Source organism: Coturnix japonica, chromosome 1 (assembly GCF_001577835.2).
Source record: "Coturnix japonica isolate 7356 chromosome 1, Coturnix japonica 2.1, whole genome shotgun sequence".
NCBI classification, from domain to species: domain Eukaryota; kingdom Metazoa; phylum Chordata; class Aves; order Galliformes; family Phasianidae; genus Coturnix; species Coturnix japonica.
Window position 1 is genome coordinate 36100810 of NC_029516.1, and position 13254 is coordinate 36114063.

The following is a 13254-nucleotide window of genomic DNA, read 5'->3' on the forward strand; positions in this document are numbered from 1 at the left end:
TAGATAGGAGGAAACTTAGAGTCACAGTATACAGCTGGGCTTGTGAGCATTTTGACCGTGACTCTTGGTTGACTTACATTCTTGGTAGCTACAGGCTCCTGTGTTAAGTAGAAGCTAAAATAATGTTCTCCTGGAACGCTTACCTTTTGAACTATACATGTGACTTTGATGTAGAAAATGACAAGGTCCAAGTGGAGAATGAACATCATGATCTCACACTGAAGTCCAGTTCATTTGATACTTCAGAACTACCTAAAGTGTCATTAAAATGCAAAACGCTATATTTTTCAGATTATTTGACTCTTGCACAATGAAAGCAAAGAAAATCTCTATTAACATGCAAGTAACTAATCTGTCAGAATTTGAAGTCTTTGAGCTGCACTACTCAGCCTCATGGCATCAGGAGACTGGTCAGTGGACTAACCCAGATTGTGCGCTGCAGTTTTCTTCAAGCTCTGCTAAAAAACAGATGTGATGCTGCTCTCTGGTCAGGCCAGCCCACTGGCTTTGCTGGCTCCATCTTTGCCAGCCTCTTGCCCTTGTCTTCCTTTTCTCTTCCCTGTGGAGCCCCATTAACCTTTGTTTGTGTGAAGGAAACAGGCAAAGAGACAACTGGAGACAAGATGTATCCCCCTACCATGCTGTACCCTGCAGGTAGGTTTTTCTGGCAAACTGAAGAAGAGCACATACAGTGAGGTCCATGGGACAACAGCAGGTCTCAGCAGCATCTCATGCTACAGCCTACAGTGAGATTGAAGCAGCAGCAGTAGAGGAGGTCAGTCATCAAGAGATTTTCAATTCCTTAAAGCCTCACTAAACTTCCATGTAAAAGATTTAGTAGCAGTAGGATACTGGTGGGTATAAAAATACACAAGATATCATCTGTTAGTACAATGCAGAAATCACTGTGAAATCAAGGACTTAAACTGCAGCCAAACTGAAATATTTTTCTTCCCATTAGGAAACAATAAAAATGCCTTGGCAAGATGAGTTCAGGCCTCCTGACTTTCTCTTGAAATGCACTTTCTGGTAAAAGTAGCTTATCAGCAAATACACTTCAATTTCTGTGGCTCTGATTATTAACTTTTGCATACTGTGTACCTCTTCACACCTGTGCAAAGTCAGCTAAAAGGGGCTGCCAAACAAGTGCCTCACATTCCACAGGTGCAATTATTTCAGAAGTATAAAGGAGCAGAAAACAAGAGTTGGTAGATGATACTTGAAGGTCCTTATTATATTATTGCTTTTTTGAAGTTAGAGATACGTTACTATTTTGAATTGTCCCGTGCTTAGAAAGTAGGGATTTGTAGTGTTTGGATTTTTCTCAAAGGTACAGTATCTTGCCTGATTTCTTTTCCCCACTCTGCTCTTTTCTTCTTGGTACTTTTCAGTACAGTGATATTTATTATCTAATTATTACTTCCCACAGTACTAATTCCTGCAGTAACTACTTGCTAAATGCATTGTGGTTCCTATTATTATGCCAGAAAGCAAAGGAAACAAGCAGCTCAGAGTATTTAACCTTTCTTTCCCCCGCTCAGCTATGCTTTCAATTTATGCTGGTTAACTTCTTATTTTTCTAACAGAAAGTTATATATCCATAGTCATATTACAAGCTTTACAAACAGGTTCTTCTAGGGTGAGTGGATTTTTTTAGTTTTAAGTAGAATGTACAGCAGACTAATAAATATCCAAATGATGATAAATTATGCAAGACCTAAGACAGAATGATTACAAAAAGTAAGCTTTATACAAGCGGCCATTTGACTAACAGTGCATCTGGTATTAATCCATGGTTCTTCATTAGCAGACCTCAGATAACACCAACTAAAGGAAGTGATTTAGATTTGTTCTCTCTTCCTTTCAGAAGAGAGCAAGCAAACCTCAGTTGCTGGTGTCTCTCCTTTGGGTCAATCATAAGTGCTGGCTGAACTCTTTTAAGGGGGTTAAGTAGGAACTATGTTTTATTTTTCATCTGAATGTAGGCTTCATGATTCCTAACACTTCAGCCCCTGCATCTGCTTTCATTATGCAAGTAAAATATCTCTAACGCAGAGTCATCTACTTTCACCAAATATGTGCAAACAAAATTGTTTTTCGAATTTCCAGTCTCCTGTGATAACTACCTGAAATTAGCCAACACAAATTGGCTTCCATTCCCCTTCCCCTGGTGATGGGGAAAGAGTGGATGACAGACACGTGTGGCTGCATAAACACCATTTCTTAGAAAACACTTCTCAGGTCACATGTTGAGGCTTTGCACAATCAGGGGTTTGAGATGTGCTAAATCTTACATGCTCTGCACAGTGCTATTCACTTGAATAGAACTAATCACTCCAATTGCATAAAGCTGAGTGCTTGTTTAAATCCTCACATGACTGATGACTAATGTTCAGTATTTAAAACTCTGTCCAAAGACAGAAGAACTGATTGTTTCATTTGAGCTGTCAACTTTCACATTAATCATAGTAATCTAAATCTCCATTGTTTAAGATCTCCAAGAATCACGACCTCGTCTAATTGACAGCTTCTACTTTTGTACTTCTGGAGAACTTTGCATGAATACCAAACCCTAGAAGTAAAACATTACAGCCTGAAAATGACATAGAATCTATGTTTGATGACACACTGAATAAGGAAAACAAAGATAAAGTGTCAAAATGAGCGTTCTGGGCACCTGGAGCCTTGAATTTAAGCAGATGTCCTTAATTTTAAATACAGAATCACAGAATCACAGAATTGTAGGGGTTGGAAGGGACCTCCAGAGATCATCGAGTCCAACCTCCCTGCCAAAGCAGGATCCCTAAACCACGTCACACGTCACAGCGTCCAGGCGGGTCTTAAATATCTCCAGAGAAGGAGACTCCACCACCTCCCTGGGCAGCCTGTTCCAGTGCTCCGTCACCCTCACGTAAAGAAGTTCTTGATGCACATTCGTGGCACTTCCTATGCTGTAAGTTTCATCCCATTACCCCTAGTCCTATCCCCACGCACTACTGAAAAGAGACCAGCTCACCACTATGGCTCCCACACCTCAGGTAATTTATAAACCTGGATCAAGTCCCTCTCAGCCTTCTTTTTTCAAGGCTAAACAGACACAGTTCTCTAAGTCTCTCCTCACAGGGGAGATGCTCCAGGCCCTTCACCATCTTAGTGGCGCTCCGCTGGACTCTTTCCAAGAGATCCCTGTCTTTTTTGTACTGGGGAGCCCAGAACTGGACACAGCACACAAACATCACCTTTAGGGAAAGGCATGATTTTATTCGCTATGCAAAACCACTTGGGTTCAAAAGTGAGTAACAAAAGCTCATCCAGCACTGTAGGGCCGATCACGACTCCGGAAGATGCGCACGTGTGAGAAAAATAGACTTAAAAAAGACTAACAGAGCAGAACCAAACAGGTGGAGATGATTCATAGTACAACCCTAAGCTGAGAACCTCCGCTCAGCATGCTAGAGGAGAGTGAACCCCCCAACAAGGCTGCCGCAAAGCGCTGTCGTAAAGCACGGCCGGACGCAGCGCCGCGCTCCCGGAAGACAAGGTGCGCTTTACGGCTGTCTCACCCCTGAGCGCAGGCTGGGAAGCCCCGTTCGTTCTTTTCGCCGTGCCGCCGCCGGAGTCGGGTGAGTGTGGCTGCGCTGCGGCCTGTGTGTGTGCGGCCTGTGTGCGGCCCGCTCCCAGCCGCGCTAACATCCGCTTCCCTCTGTTTTATAGGAGCAGCCATGCCGGCCAAGGGTCCCCTGCAGAGCGTCCAGGTCTTCGGACGGAAGGTGAGGGCACGCGTGGCGGCCTCTCGCACCCTCCTCGCTCTCGGGCCGGGCCGCGGCCCAGCGCGATGTGCGGCTCACATTTGCCGCTTCACAAAGCGCTGCGGGGAGCGGCAGGACGAGGCGAGTCGGACCGAGCCCACCGGGCCTGCTGGGCCGAACACGTGTCGGCGCTGCTGTAACCACCGGGCCGGCCGGAGACACGAGCTCTAAGGGAGGGAGCCCGGATACGCGGCATCAAAGCTCTTTCGGGGCTTTGGTTCCCCCCAGCATGGTCTGGATCGCCATCTGTAGTGTCCAAAGGCCGTATTAAATAGAGTAATGAACTATTGCACTGTTGGGCTCAAAAATTGATACATAACAGGCCGTTGTGAAGAGATGAGCCGCAGATGCACCATGTTGTTGCATTGAAGGGGTAGCTTACCCAGCTTCACCGTTAATACAATCTTGCTAAGATTTATAACATTTACAGAATCACAGAATTATCAAGGTTGGAAAAGACCTAGAATATCATCTAGTCCAACAATTTCCAATACTTCCTGGCTAAATCATATTCCTCAGCACCATATCCAAGCGTTTCTTGAACATTGCCATGGTCGGTGACTCCACCACCTCCCTGGGCAGTGCATTCCAATGCCTGACTACTCTTTCTGAGAAGTAATACTTCCTAATGTCCAGCCTGAATCTCCCCTGACGCAGCTTAAAACCATTCCCTCTAGTTCTATCACTCTAGTTCTATCAATCATTCTAATCCAAGTACCTGGAAATGTCAGAAATGGCGCTGTTTCATTTACTGAGAAGTACACTGAATGTGAGAATAACCTGTATAGGTTGTTAAAATGTCTGAGAATTGCACATTATTCCGCTGATCTGAGGAGTGTAGTGCTGCACTAACATGCATTTGGATTTTTAGAAAACAGCGACTGCTGTTGCCCACTGCAAAAGAGGAAACGGCCTCATTAAAGTGAATGGAAGACCTCTGGAAATGATCGAGCCTAGGACTTTGCAGTATAAAGTAAGCATCTGCTCAGCTTCCCCTCACCTTTGAATGTTAAAAAGCTTTATACACTTAATCAATTGAGCATGGAGAAGAGATGCTTGCCTTACTGATACTACTAAACCTTTTGTTGCGTGTAGAAGTACTTTTGTAGACTGATTGTCCTTCAATAGTTGTATTGTTGGCAGAGTGTGCTTAACTGAATGTTCAGATTTAATAACCTTGATTTGTTTTCCTGCTTTTGCCTGAACAATTTGGTTTCTGTTAATTAATTCTGTTAATAAAAAAACTGTGATGTTTAGAATCAGAGAATCACAGAATGACCCGGGTTGGAAGGGACCTCAAGGATCATGTAGTTCCAATCCCGTGCCTGGCAGGGCCACCAAACATACACCTTTACTAGATCAGGTTGCCCAGGGCCCCGTCCAACCTGGGCTTGAACACCTCCAAGGGCGGGGCATCCACAACCTCCCTGGGCAGCCTGTTCCAGGGCCTAACCACTCTCCTAGTGAAGAAAACAGAGTTTTGAAACAACTAAAAACATTAGCATGCTTGTTTTACAGTATTATTAGTAAGTGTCAAAGAACCCTGCGAGAGATGAAGTTAATTTGGATGTGTGCTTGTTAAAATCCAGTCTCTGTTTCTCAACTTGTTTAGCAGCTTCACATATGGTAGATCTACAGACTTATGTCCTTGCTGGTTCTGATAACAAATTAATTTTGTTAAATCTGTTTTGTTTCCCAGCTGCTTGAACCTGTTCTCCTGCTGGGGAAGGAGAGATTTGCTGGTGTTGACATCAGAGTCCGTGTGAAAGGTGGTGGCCATGTAGCGCAAATCTACGGTAGGATTTGGAGTTGAGCCTTTGTTGTGGGCTTGAACAGGTGAAACTGTATGTGAAAGGCTTGAGTTTAGAATAGAAGCTTGTACGTTTCAGTGTTCTGTTTCTTTTTCATTACTCAAACACTGTTTTCACAGTATCATAGTCTCGTGCGGGTTGGAAGGGGCCTTAGAGATCATTGAGTCCAACCCCCGGGATTTGAGCCTCTGTGTAGCAGAGCGGTACTTCTACCACTTGTGCCACAGGGGGGATTTGAACCCGGGCATTTATCTTTAATATATACCTACAGAATTGCAGCATCTGGAGCAAGTTGAATAAAATTTATGGAATTCAAAGGAACTGAGCTTTACACTTCGTGGTGTGACAGTTGAAATGTGTCTCAACACAAAGATTTTGGGAGAGCGAAAAGGGAAATGTGCATTAGAAATTATGAATTTAATTGTAAAGTTCCAGGTTGTCCAGAAGTATCTTTGATTTGACCTGCAGAGCATATTGTGAATGAGAGCACCTGTAAGCATCTGCAGGAGCCTCTTACAGAGCATATTGTGAATGTCTGAAGTTGATTCCACTCGTTTTTCAGACAGTTCGTTTTTTTTAAATCAAAAACATAGTCCCAGACCAGACGTTCACAGCTGCTCCCATAACACTGGTTTGAATTCTGGTTATTGTTATGGGGTTGTTTTATGGAGGTGTGTTAAACAAGTGATGCCATCCTGTTGTGCATTCTGCTGCCTTAGTCCTTGAACTCCTTGAACGCTTTTTATCTCATGAAAATTATAGACATTGTACAGAACTATTTCTAAGGATTTTGGAAATGAACTACTTGGTTAAGGATAAACACAATTATATTCTAAGGAAGGTGATCAAAGCAGTGCTCATAGTGTGCTTTGGATAGCTGGCAGTTGTCAAGTTAGAAGATGAATCGTGGGTGGCCCCTTGGCTCAGAGTTCTTCAGATTTGCCAAAATAAAGGTCACGTGTAGTGTGTGTGGGGGGATGTTAAGGAGGGAAAGGATGCTTTGGCAGAGAACAAGGCAGCAAGTTTCTGAGAGAATTGGCACTTAGTGTTTAAGTTTTGAATACATTTGCAATCCTTAGTAATCCATCCTTTTTTTTTAACAGCTATCCGTCAAGCTATTTCCAAAGCATTGGTGGCTTACTATCAAAAATGTAAGTTCATTGTTCAGATTGTTATATTAGTGTTAAGTGGAGATGTATGGCTTCTGACAAGTGTGAAAATACTCGTTTAAATTAATTCCTTTGAGAGATGTTCTGAACTGTATCTTTTTTTCTTCTATATAGATGTTGACGAAGCTTCCAAAAAAGAGATCAAGGATATTCTAATCCAGTATGACAGGACCCTGCTGGTTGCAGATCCTCGCCGTTGTGAATCCAAGAAGTTTGGAGGACCTGGTGCTCGTGCGCGCTACCAGAAGTCTTACCGTTAAAATTGTTCACTAGTCATGTGACAGTCAATAAACGTAAAAGAGAATTTGATAAATTCCGTGTTTTCAATTTGTTTTTGTGTGGGTAAATAGATTTTAACTTCAGAGTAGTTCACAAATCCATTAATACTAAAGTAAAACCAGGTTCTCGATCTTCTGTCCCTTTGAAGAAAGTCTTGATAGCCTTTTGGGTCCTTGGTAATGAACAAAAACCTCATACTGTGGATGTATGAGAACATTAAAAGCTTACATCCTCTTTTACTTGGGAGGGGTGGGTACATGCAACAGTTTGTTGAAGCAGACAGACCTTTCTTGTGTGTCCAAGCAAATGGACCTTTACATGGAACTGAGTGATTCTGGTGTTACTGACAGAGATGATCCATGGATGGAGATGATCTCTGCATGAAAATGTCAAAGCGTTGATGCTGACTTGGTCTGTGATGCGTAGGTCTGACTCCTGGCTGATAACCAGTGTGTGACTTGTCATAGTATGCTGCCTAAGGGTAATGCTGCATTAAGTGTCTTATGGTTCTGTGTTGGCAACTAGGGTCCTTTCAAGTGAATTCTGTTTTCATTGCAGATTCATTTGAAATACTACTTTACAAATGAATGAAGTTTCAGACGTGACCACAGAGTATTAATTGACAGTAGTGTCCATTTGCATGGACAATTTATGTTGATGCATTGTTAATGACAAGTGACAAAGTGATTTATTCCACCGAGAGTAACTCCCTTAACATAGTGCTAAAGTGTATGTTCAGGTGGGTATTTTAAGTTCACATTATTAAACTCTTTTATGCGTAGCATTGAATCTAAATTATTCATCCTACAACTATAGGCAGACATATACACAGAGAACAACGTCAAGTGCTTTAATCAATGTGATAGCTAGATTTGCTGATGTCATGAGCGAGGTGAGGTAATGGAAAGCCTTAGGAAAGCATGTGTGGAAAATGTGGAGTTGAAAATACGACTAATTTTAAAAGATACATTCAGGGTATGTGTTTATCAAACATGAAATGTTGGAGAAGTTCCAGCTCCTCATCCATTGAAGCTTTGAAGGCCTTCAGAAGTAATCTCATTAGGAGGAGGGAGAGTTTAGTTCTGAGTAAGATGTGATGTGCCAAGGAAAGGCTGTTGGATAGGCTAATTCTGTTCCTTGGAAGAATTGCAAATGATTGAATGAGAACTTGGATATGAGTTGACCCAACTGGCACGGAAACAGCCCTACATTGTTGTTTCCTGTGTTTGGATAGCAATTTGGAGAGGAACTGCAAGAAACATGGAAGACTAATCAAGCTGCAGCACCCCACCTTCTGCTGTATTGTTTCTGAAGTCAGATATTGTTCCTATCTCCTGTACGCTTGTACGACACTACTGAAATTGTTATTTGAGCATCTCAATATACACAATTTTGGGGGTGGATTTCTATCAAATGTGGTATTATTTTTTCTCGCTTATTCATTGACAGGTCATTTCAATGTACTATTTCTGCATAAAATCGAGCTGACTTATGAGTTGAGTTGGGAAATGCAGACCACAGCACAAAGCACAATATTGCCCTTTTGCTTTAATATAGAAAAATAGTTATCAGACTTATTATAAACACTGAAACTTGTTATGCTTTTCTGCTTTTTTTTCTGGTGAAAGCTTTTGTTCAAAACACTTTCATAGCAGTGTAGCGACTCAAGAGTTAAATGAATAACTTGAACAAATTCCTTCTGGAAAGGAATTCTCCATCCATCTCCCATTTTAGCTGTCAGAGTCTGCCACAAAATACTGCAATACATGACCTGAATAGAAGTAGAAAACTGTTATTCAAGCCTCTCACACTTTCATTGGAGAGGACTGTTGTATATTCTTTTGCCAATTTACACGGCATAAAACAAAAAATCCTGGTAAGTGAATGATATATTAACTTTATCAAGCTTGAGTCACTTTGGCAAGATGAATAGTTTGCTTTCCTCAGTCTCTCACTTCTGCATCCTCACGTCCGACCCATTTCTTGTTCTGTGGGTTCACCAGTTCCCACCTTAGAACGGAGTTGCTCACAAAGCATGCTGGCTCTCAGGCTGCTGAGTCCTGTGATATTCTAACTTGCAGCCTGGATCTCTAAGGAAAAGATGCTATGTAGGGATAACTTCAAATGTGGTTGCTGAATTCCTGTGAGTTTTGTGAAAACTGGCATCTTGATAGATGCTAATTAGTTTCAGCTGGGGAAAAATAGGCCTTTTAGTTATTTGGCTCGTGTGGTGATTGACAAGCAATGGCTCACTCATTGCTTAGGAAATGTGTACTAGCCTGCCAATTGGCACATATGTACTTTACACTGTGTCTTGTCCAAAACTGACTGTTGCCTAGCTATTATGCCAGTGAGATGCAGGGGAAAAGGGGGAAAATGGTTCCTATGATGTGAAAGTCAGAGAGGCAGGGGAAGTGAAATACCCAGCACCAGAAACTTTAGGGTGATCTTCACAGTTAGGGGGAAACTTGACTTATCAGTTTTGCTGCCCACAAAATAATTTGTAACAACCAGGGACTGCTGTTCTATTATGAAAAAGCTGAAAATAATTCTTGCACTGCTTCTAATATAATCAGAGGTGGTATTTGCACATTGTTTCTCTGAATAAAAACTCTTAGCGCAATAAAAATGCTTTCTGAACTGAACTCTGATCCTATGAAAATGCCCTAATAATACTGGAGAGTGATGTCATTCTCACAGGCTTGCTTTCCAGATGAGAAATGCTTGTGGAATTGGACTTGTGTCTGCTCGTGTGAATGGCTGAAGATGTTTATTATATGTTGTTGGACAATTGACCACTAGAGGGCTTAACTTCACTGAGGAAGTGTAATTAAATTGAAGTTTTGAGCTTTTGAGAGACTTATAGAGAAAATATTTTCATAAAAATCCTTTCCTAGTGTCCTGTTTCTTTGGGCAAGGGAATCAAGCCCTGGTGATTGAGTACCTGCTCTAGCCCTGGTCACCCTTCCTTAGAGAAATACTAACAATCTGTTTCCTGCCCCCGGGGAGATCTTTGAGCAGCTGTGGAGGTAATACTTGGAGCAGAAGTGCCTCCAGCCTTGTATTATTATAGCTCTTTTATTATTTTCACTGATGCTAACCCTTTAGAAGTTCGAGCACATGCATGAGAGCGTAGTGCCACTTAACTCGTCCTTGAAAATACCAGTTCAATGAAGGCTGGAAGATGAGCTCTAAGAAGTGCCATGTTTTATTAATGATGATAATGGATCCAAATCCAAAACAGGCAAGCTTGAACCCAAGTCACTGAAGGTTGTTGCTTTTTCATCTATTGCTTATAATCCTGATAAAATGCATAACCTGTATATAAAACTAAATCCTCTCAAATGTTAAGTTGGAAAATCTTGAGCGAACTTATATTGAGTACTGCAATGTGATGGAAAGCGCAGCAATAACAATAGAGTAGCAAGGTCCTAAAATGCAACAGCCATGGACACAAAAATAAAGGAAAGCACTTGCTTACCCATAGAAGGCCTCAAGATACCTTTGCCTCCACTGCCAACCCTTAAATGAGGTCTGGGAAGGGGTGGATCCTGGCTCAACTCCTTCCAGTCATGTGGGGGCATTGCATGCGTCTGAGCTCCCCTAGGCTGGCCCTGCCTTGCCACCAGGTGTTCACTCACTGCTTCAAGTTGTGACTTAGCATCTCTGCTACAATATTCAAATACACCGGTATTGAAATTTTTTATTTTCACTTTTAAAGGAAAAAATATAACTTGAAAATGTAACACTAGCATTCTTGTAAACATAGGCCAGCGTTTTTTCTATGCTGTGCTCATTTTATTACCAAAGTAGTTATTTTCTATGTTTCAGTGTTTCTGTTCACGTTTTCCAGAAGTCTCAAATCTGTGACTATTCTACTCGTGTAGGTAATGTAGTCATTGCTGGGGCAGATTTTTTTTTTAATTTTTTTTTTTTTTTTTTTTTTTTAATTTCTTAATATAGCCCTCTGAGTTACAGTTCAGTGTACCCGGCTGAATAATTCTTTTCCCTTATTAGCTAATGTCCTTCATCTGCTTGGGACTGTGCTATTTCCTACTCTGTCTTGAGCAGAGATATCCAGACCTAACAAAACCAATTGCTCTAACTCTTAAAAAGTCTCTTTACAGCTTGTAAAGTAGGCTTGGCCTACTTTTTAGATGTTAGAAGTTAAGCAATCGGGCAATACTAACATACCAGAAACATGCCCTCAACTTTATTTTGTAAAAGTTATATATACATTAAAATGTCATTTCAACAGCTTCTGTTAAAAAGAGTTGATTTATGTTAATAGTGAGAAATACCAACCTGAGGAATGGAAAAATCCCAGGTCAGGTTTCTTAGAAGAGTTTGAAATGATTCTACGTCATACTTAGCTTTGAAGGAAAATAGCTCTGGAATTGGTAATGGTCTCACTTCCATCCCTGGGAAGGTGATGTTATTTCCAAGCAAGCGGAAGGCTGGATCCAGAGTCACTTAAATACAGTCAGTAATAAAAATAATTAGTTAGGAAATACTTGAACCATGGTGTACTGTTGTAACATGTACCAGTTTACAGTAATTATCCTTGGGCTGACAATGGTCCCAAACCTGGTGTGAGTACTGCTGTGTGGACATGAATGTATGTCTGTGGTTGGGAAGTTTGTGTTTCCCTTTGCCTCTTCTAGTCCAGCTGAAGCGAGAGGAAGAGAAAGGGCTGAAAGGAGAAATTTTTACCAAAGAGATCATCAGCTTCTGAATTTTATTTTAGTCTATAGCCACCTTATACAGGATGCTCCCAGCATCTTATGAAGTGCATGCTGGGAGGGCTAAGCAAAAGACAGGATTCACAAATGAAAGTGAGGAGTAGCCATTTCAATTTCTTGAATTGATTCACTTCTTGCTCATTCTATTAATGTTCAGAGTAAAGTGGGTAAGTGGGAACAGATAAGGAATATTAATATGTTAATTTCCAAAATGATCTAGTTGCATTTTACGCACTAACACAACTGCAGGTTCTTTCTAAAACTGTTTGCTATAATAAGAAGGGCAGAAAAAGACGCAAGTGTCAAAGCACACAAAGGCGTGATGACGACTGAAGGATCTCTCAAAGCGTCACAACATGGCAAAATTTCTTGCCATTGTCTGCCGTCTTATAAAGGGCCAATTGAATTTCACAGAGGAGTAATGCTCACAGGTCTGGTGAAAGTGTAACTAATACAGACTCTGCTGAGCAGTTACCATGCATTTCTAATGAGAGACATGCAGCCAGAAAGTTGTATGCAACTCTTGCTAAGCTCCTGAAGCTGTATGTATCTACCAAGCTTGATGTCTCCTTTTCTTTTCCTTTCTGTAGTGTATTATTTTAAATCATGCATCGAGCTATCTAAATTTTAAAGAATCTAAACACACTGCAGGAAGACACAGTTAGAAGATGCCGTCATAGACAAAGCCATTAATTTGGATGAATTTCCTATTACTAAGTTATACTGAAATGAACATTGTGGGAAAGCTCAATTTAATGATACCATGGAGTATATTCTTGCTTCATTCACTGCTGTCCTCTTTGCAAGGTAAGAACTTCATTTCATCTTTGCAGTATACTAACTTCTACAATTAGTTCTGTGAGTATTTCATTAGTGTGTCTGCTTATTTTTCTATCATAAACCAACATTTTTGACCCTTATTGGAGTTCATAAACCAATTTCACAGGTTAAAAAACTGTTATATATATCTCCATTCTTTCTGGTAGGGGTTGAAGCTAAAATATATCTTTTTTCTTTTTTTTTAAGCATACATTTTTATGTTTGAATTTTGTAACAAAAGAAGCTATTACAGAATGAAGTTTAAATGTCTTTGTTTCATTGCCATTGTTGTCAGACGTGTAAGCTAGTAATTAATTTCAACAGGGTATAATTTTGTTTGATCAGACTGCACCTGCAGTGTTTTAAAGCGTTTTTGGAATATTAGAATAAACAATTGTTCCTCTGGCTATAGAAACAACCCTTTTAATTTTTATGCATACGCACTGCAAATAGGTCTTGTAGGTAGTTTCTTTAGAGTCATTATAAAGATTTCTAAGACAACATGAGAGTGTGATGAGAATCGCAACTGAGTTTTTTAAGTAACAAGCAGAAAAAGATTACAGGTTACCGCTCTAGAAGTTTGACTGATAGATCTGAGCACCTCTTATGTTTTACTAGATATGGT

At 40.8% G+C, this 13254-nt stretch overlaps 2 protein-coding genes across 2 annotated transcripts in view; both read left to right on the forward strand.

The window, feature by feature from the left end:
- The first annotated feature begins 3497 nt into the window (after positions 1-3497).
- RPS16 (ribosomal protein S16) lies at positions 3498-7102 on the forward strand. Its single transcript, XM_015857292.2, has 6 exons — positions 3498-3623; positions 3715-3770; positions 4681-4782; positions 5509-5605; positions 6724-6771; positions 6904-7102. Exons 2-6 carry the CDS (start codon positions 3723-3725, stop codon positions 7047-7049), a joined length of 441 nt encoding a protein of 146 aa, XP_015712778.1. The 5' UTR covers positions 3498-3623; positions 3715-3722; the 3' UTR covers positions 7050-7102.
- Positions 7103-12355: 5253 nt separating this feature from the next.
- Positions 12356-13254, forward strand: part of OTOGL (otogelin like) — a 94703-nt gene continuing 93804 nt past the window's right edge. Inside the window, exon 1 of the mRNA XM_015857310.1 lies at positions 12356-12617. Coding sequence (XP_015712796.1) covers positions 12509-12617 — 109 coding nt within the window. The 5' untranslated portion in view covers positions 12356-12508. The remainder of the gene's footprint in view (positions 12618-13254) is intronic.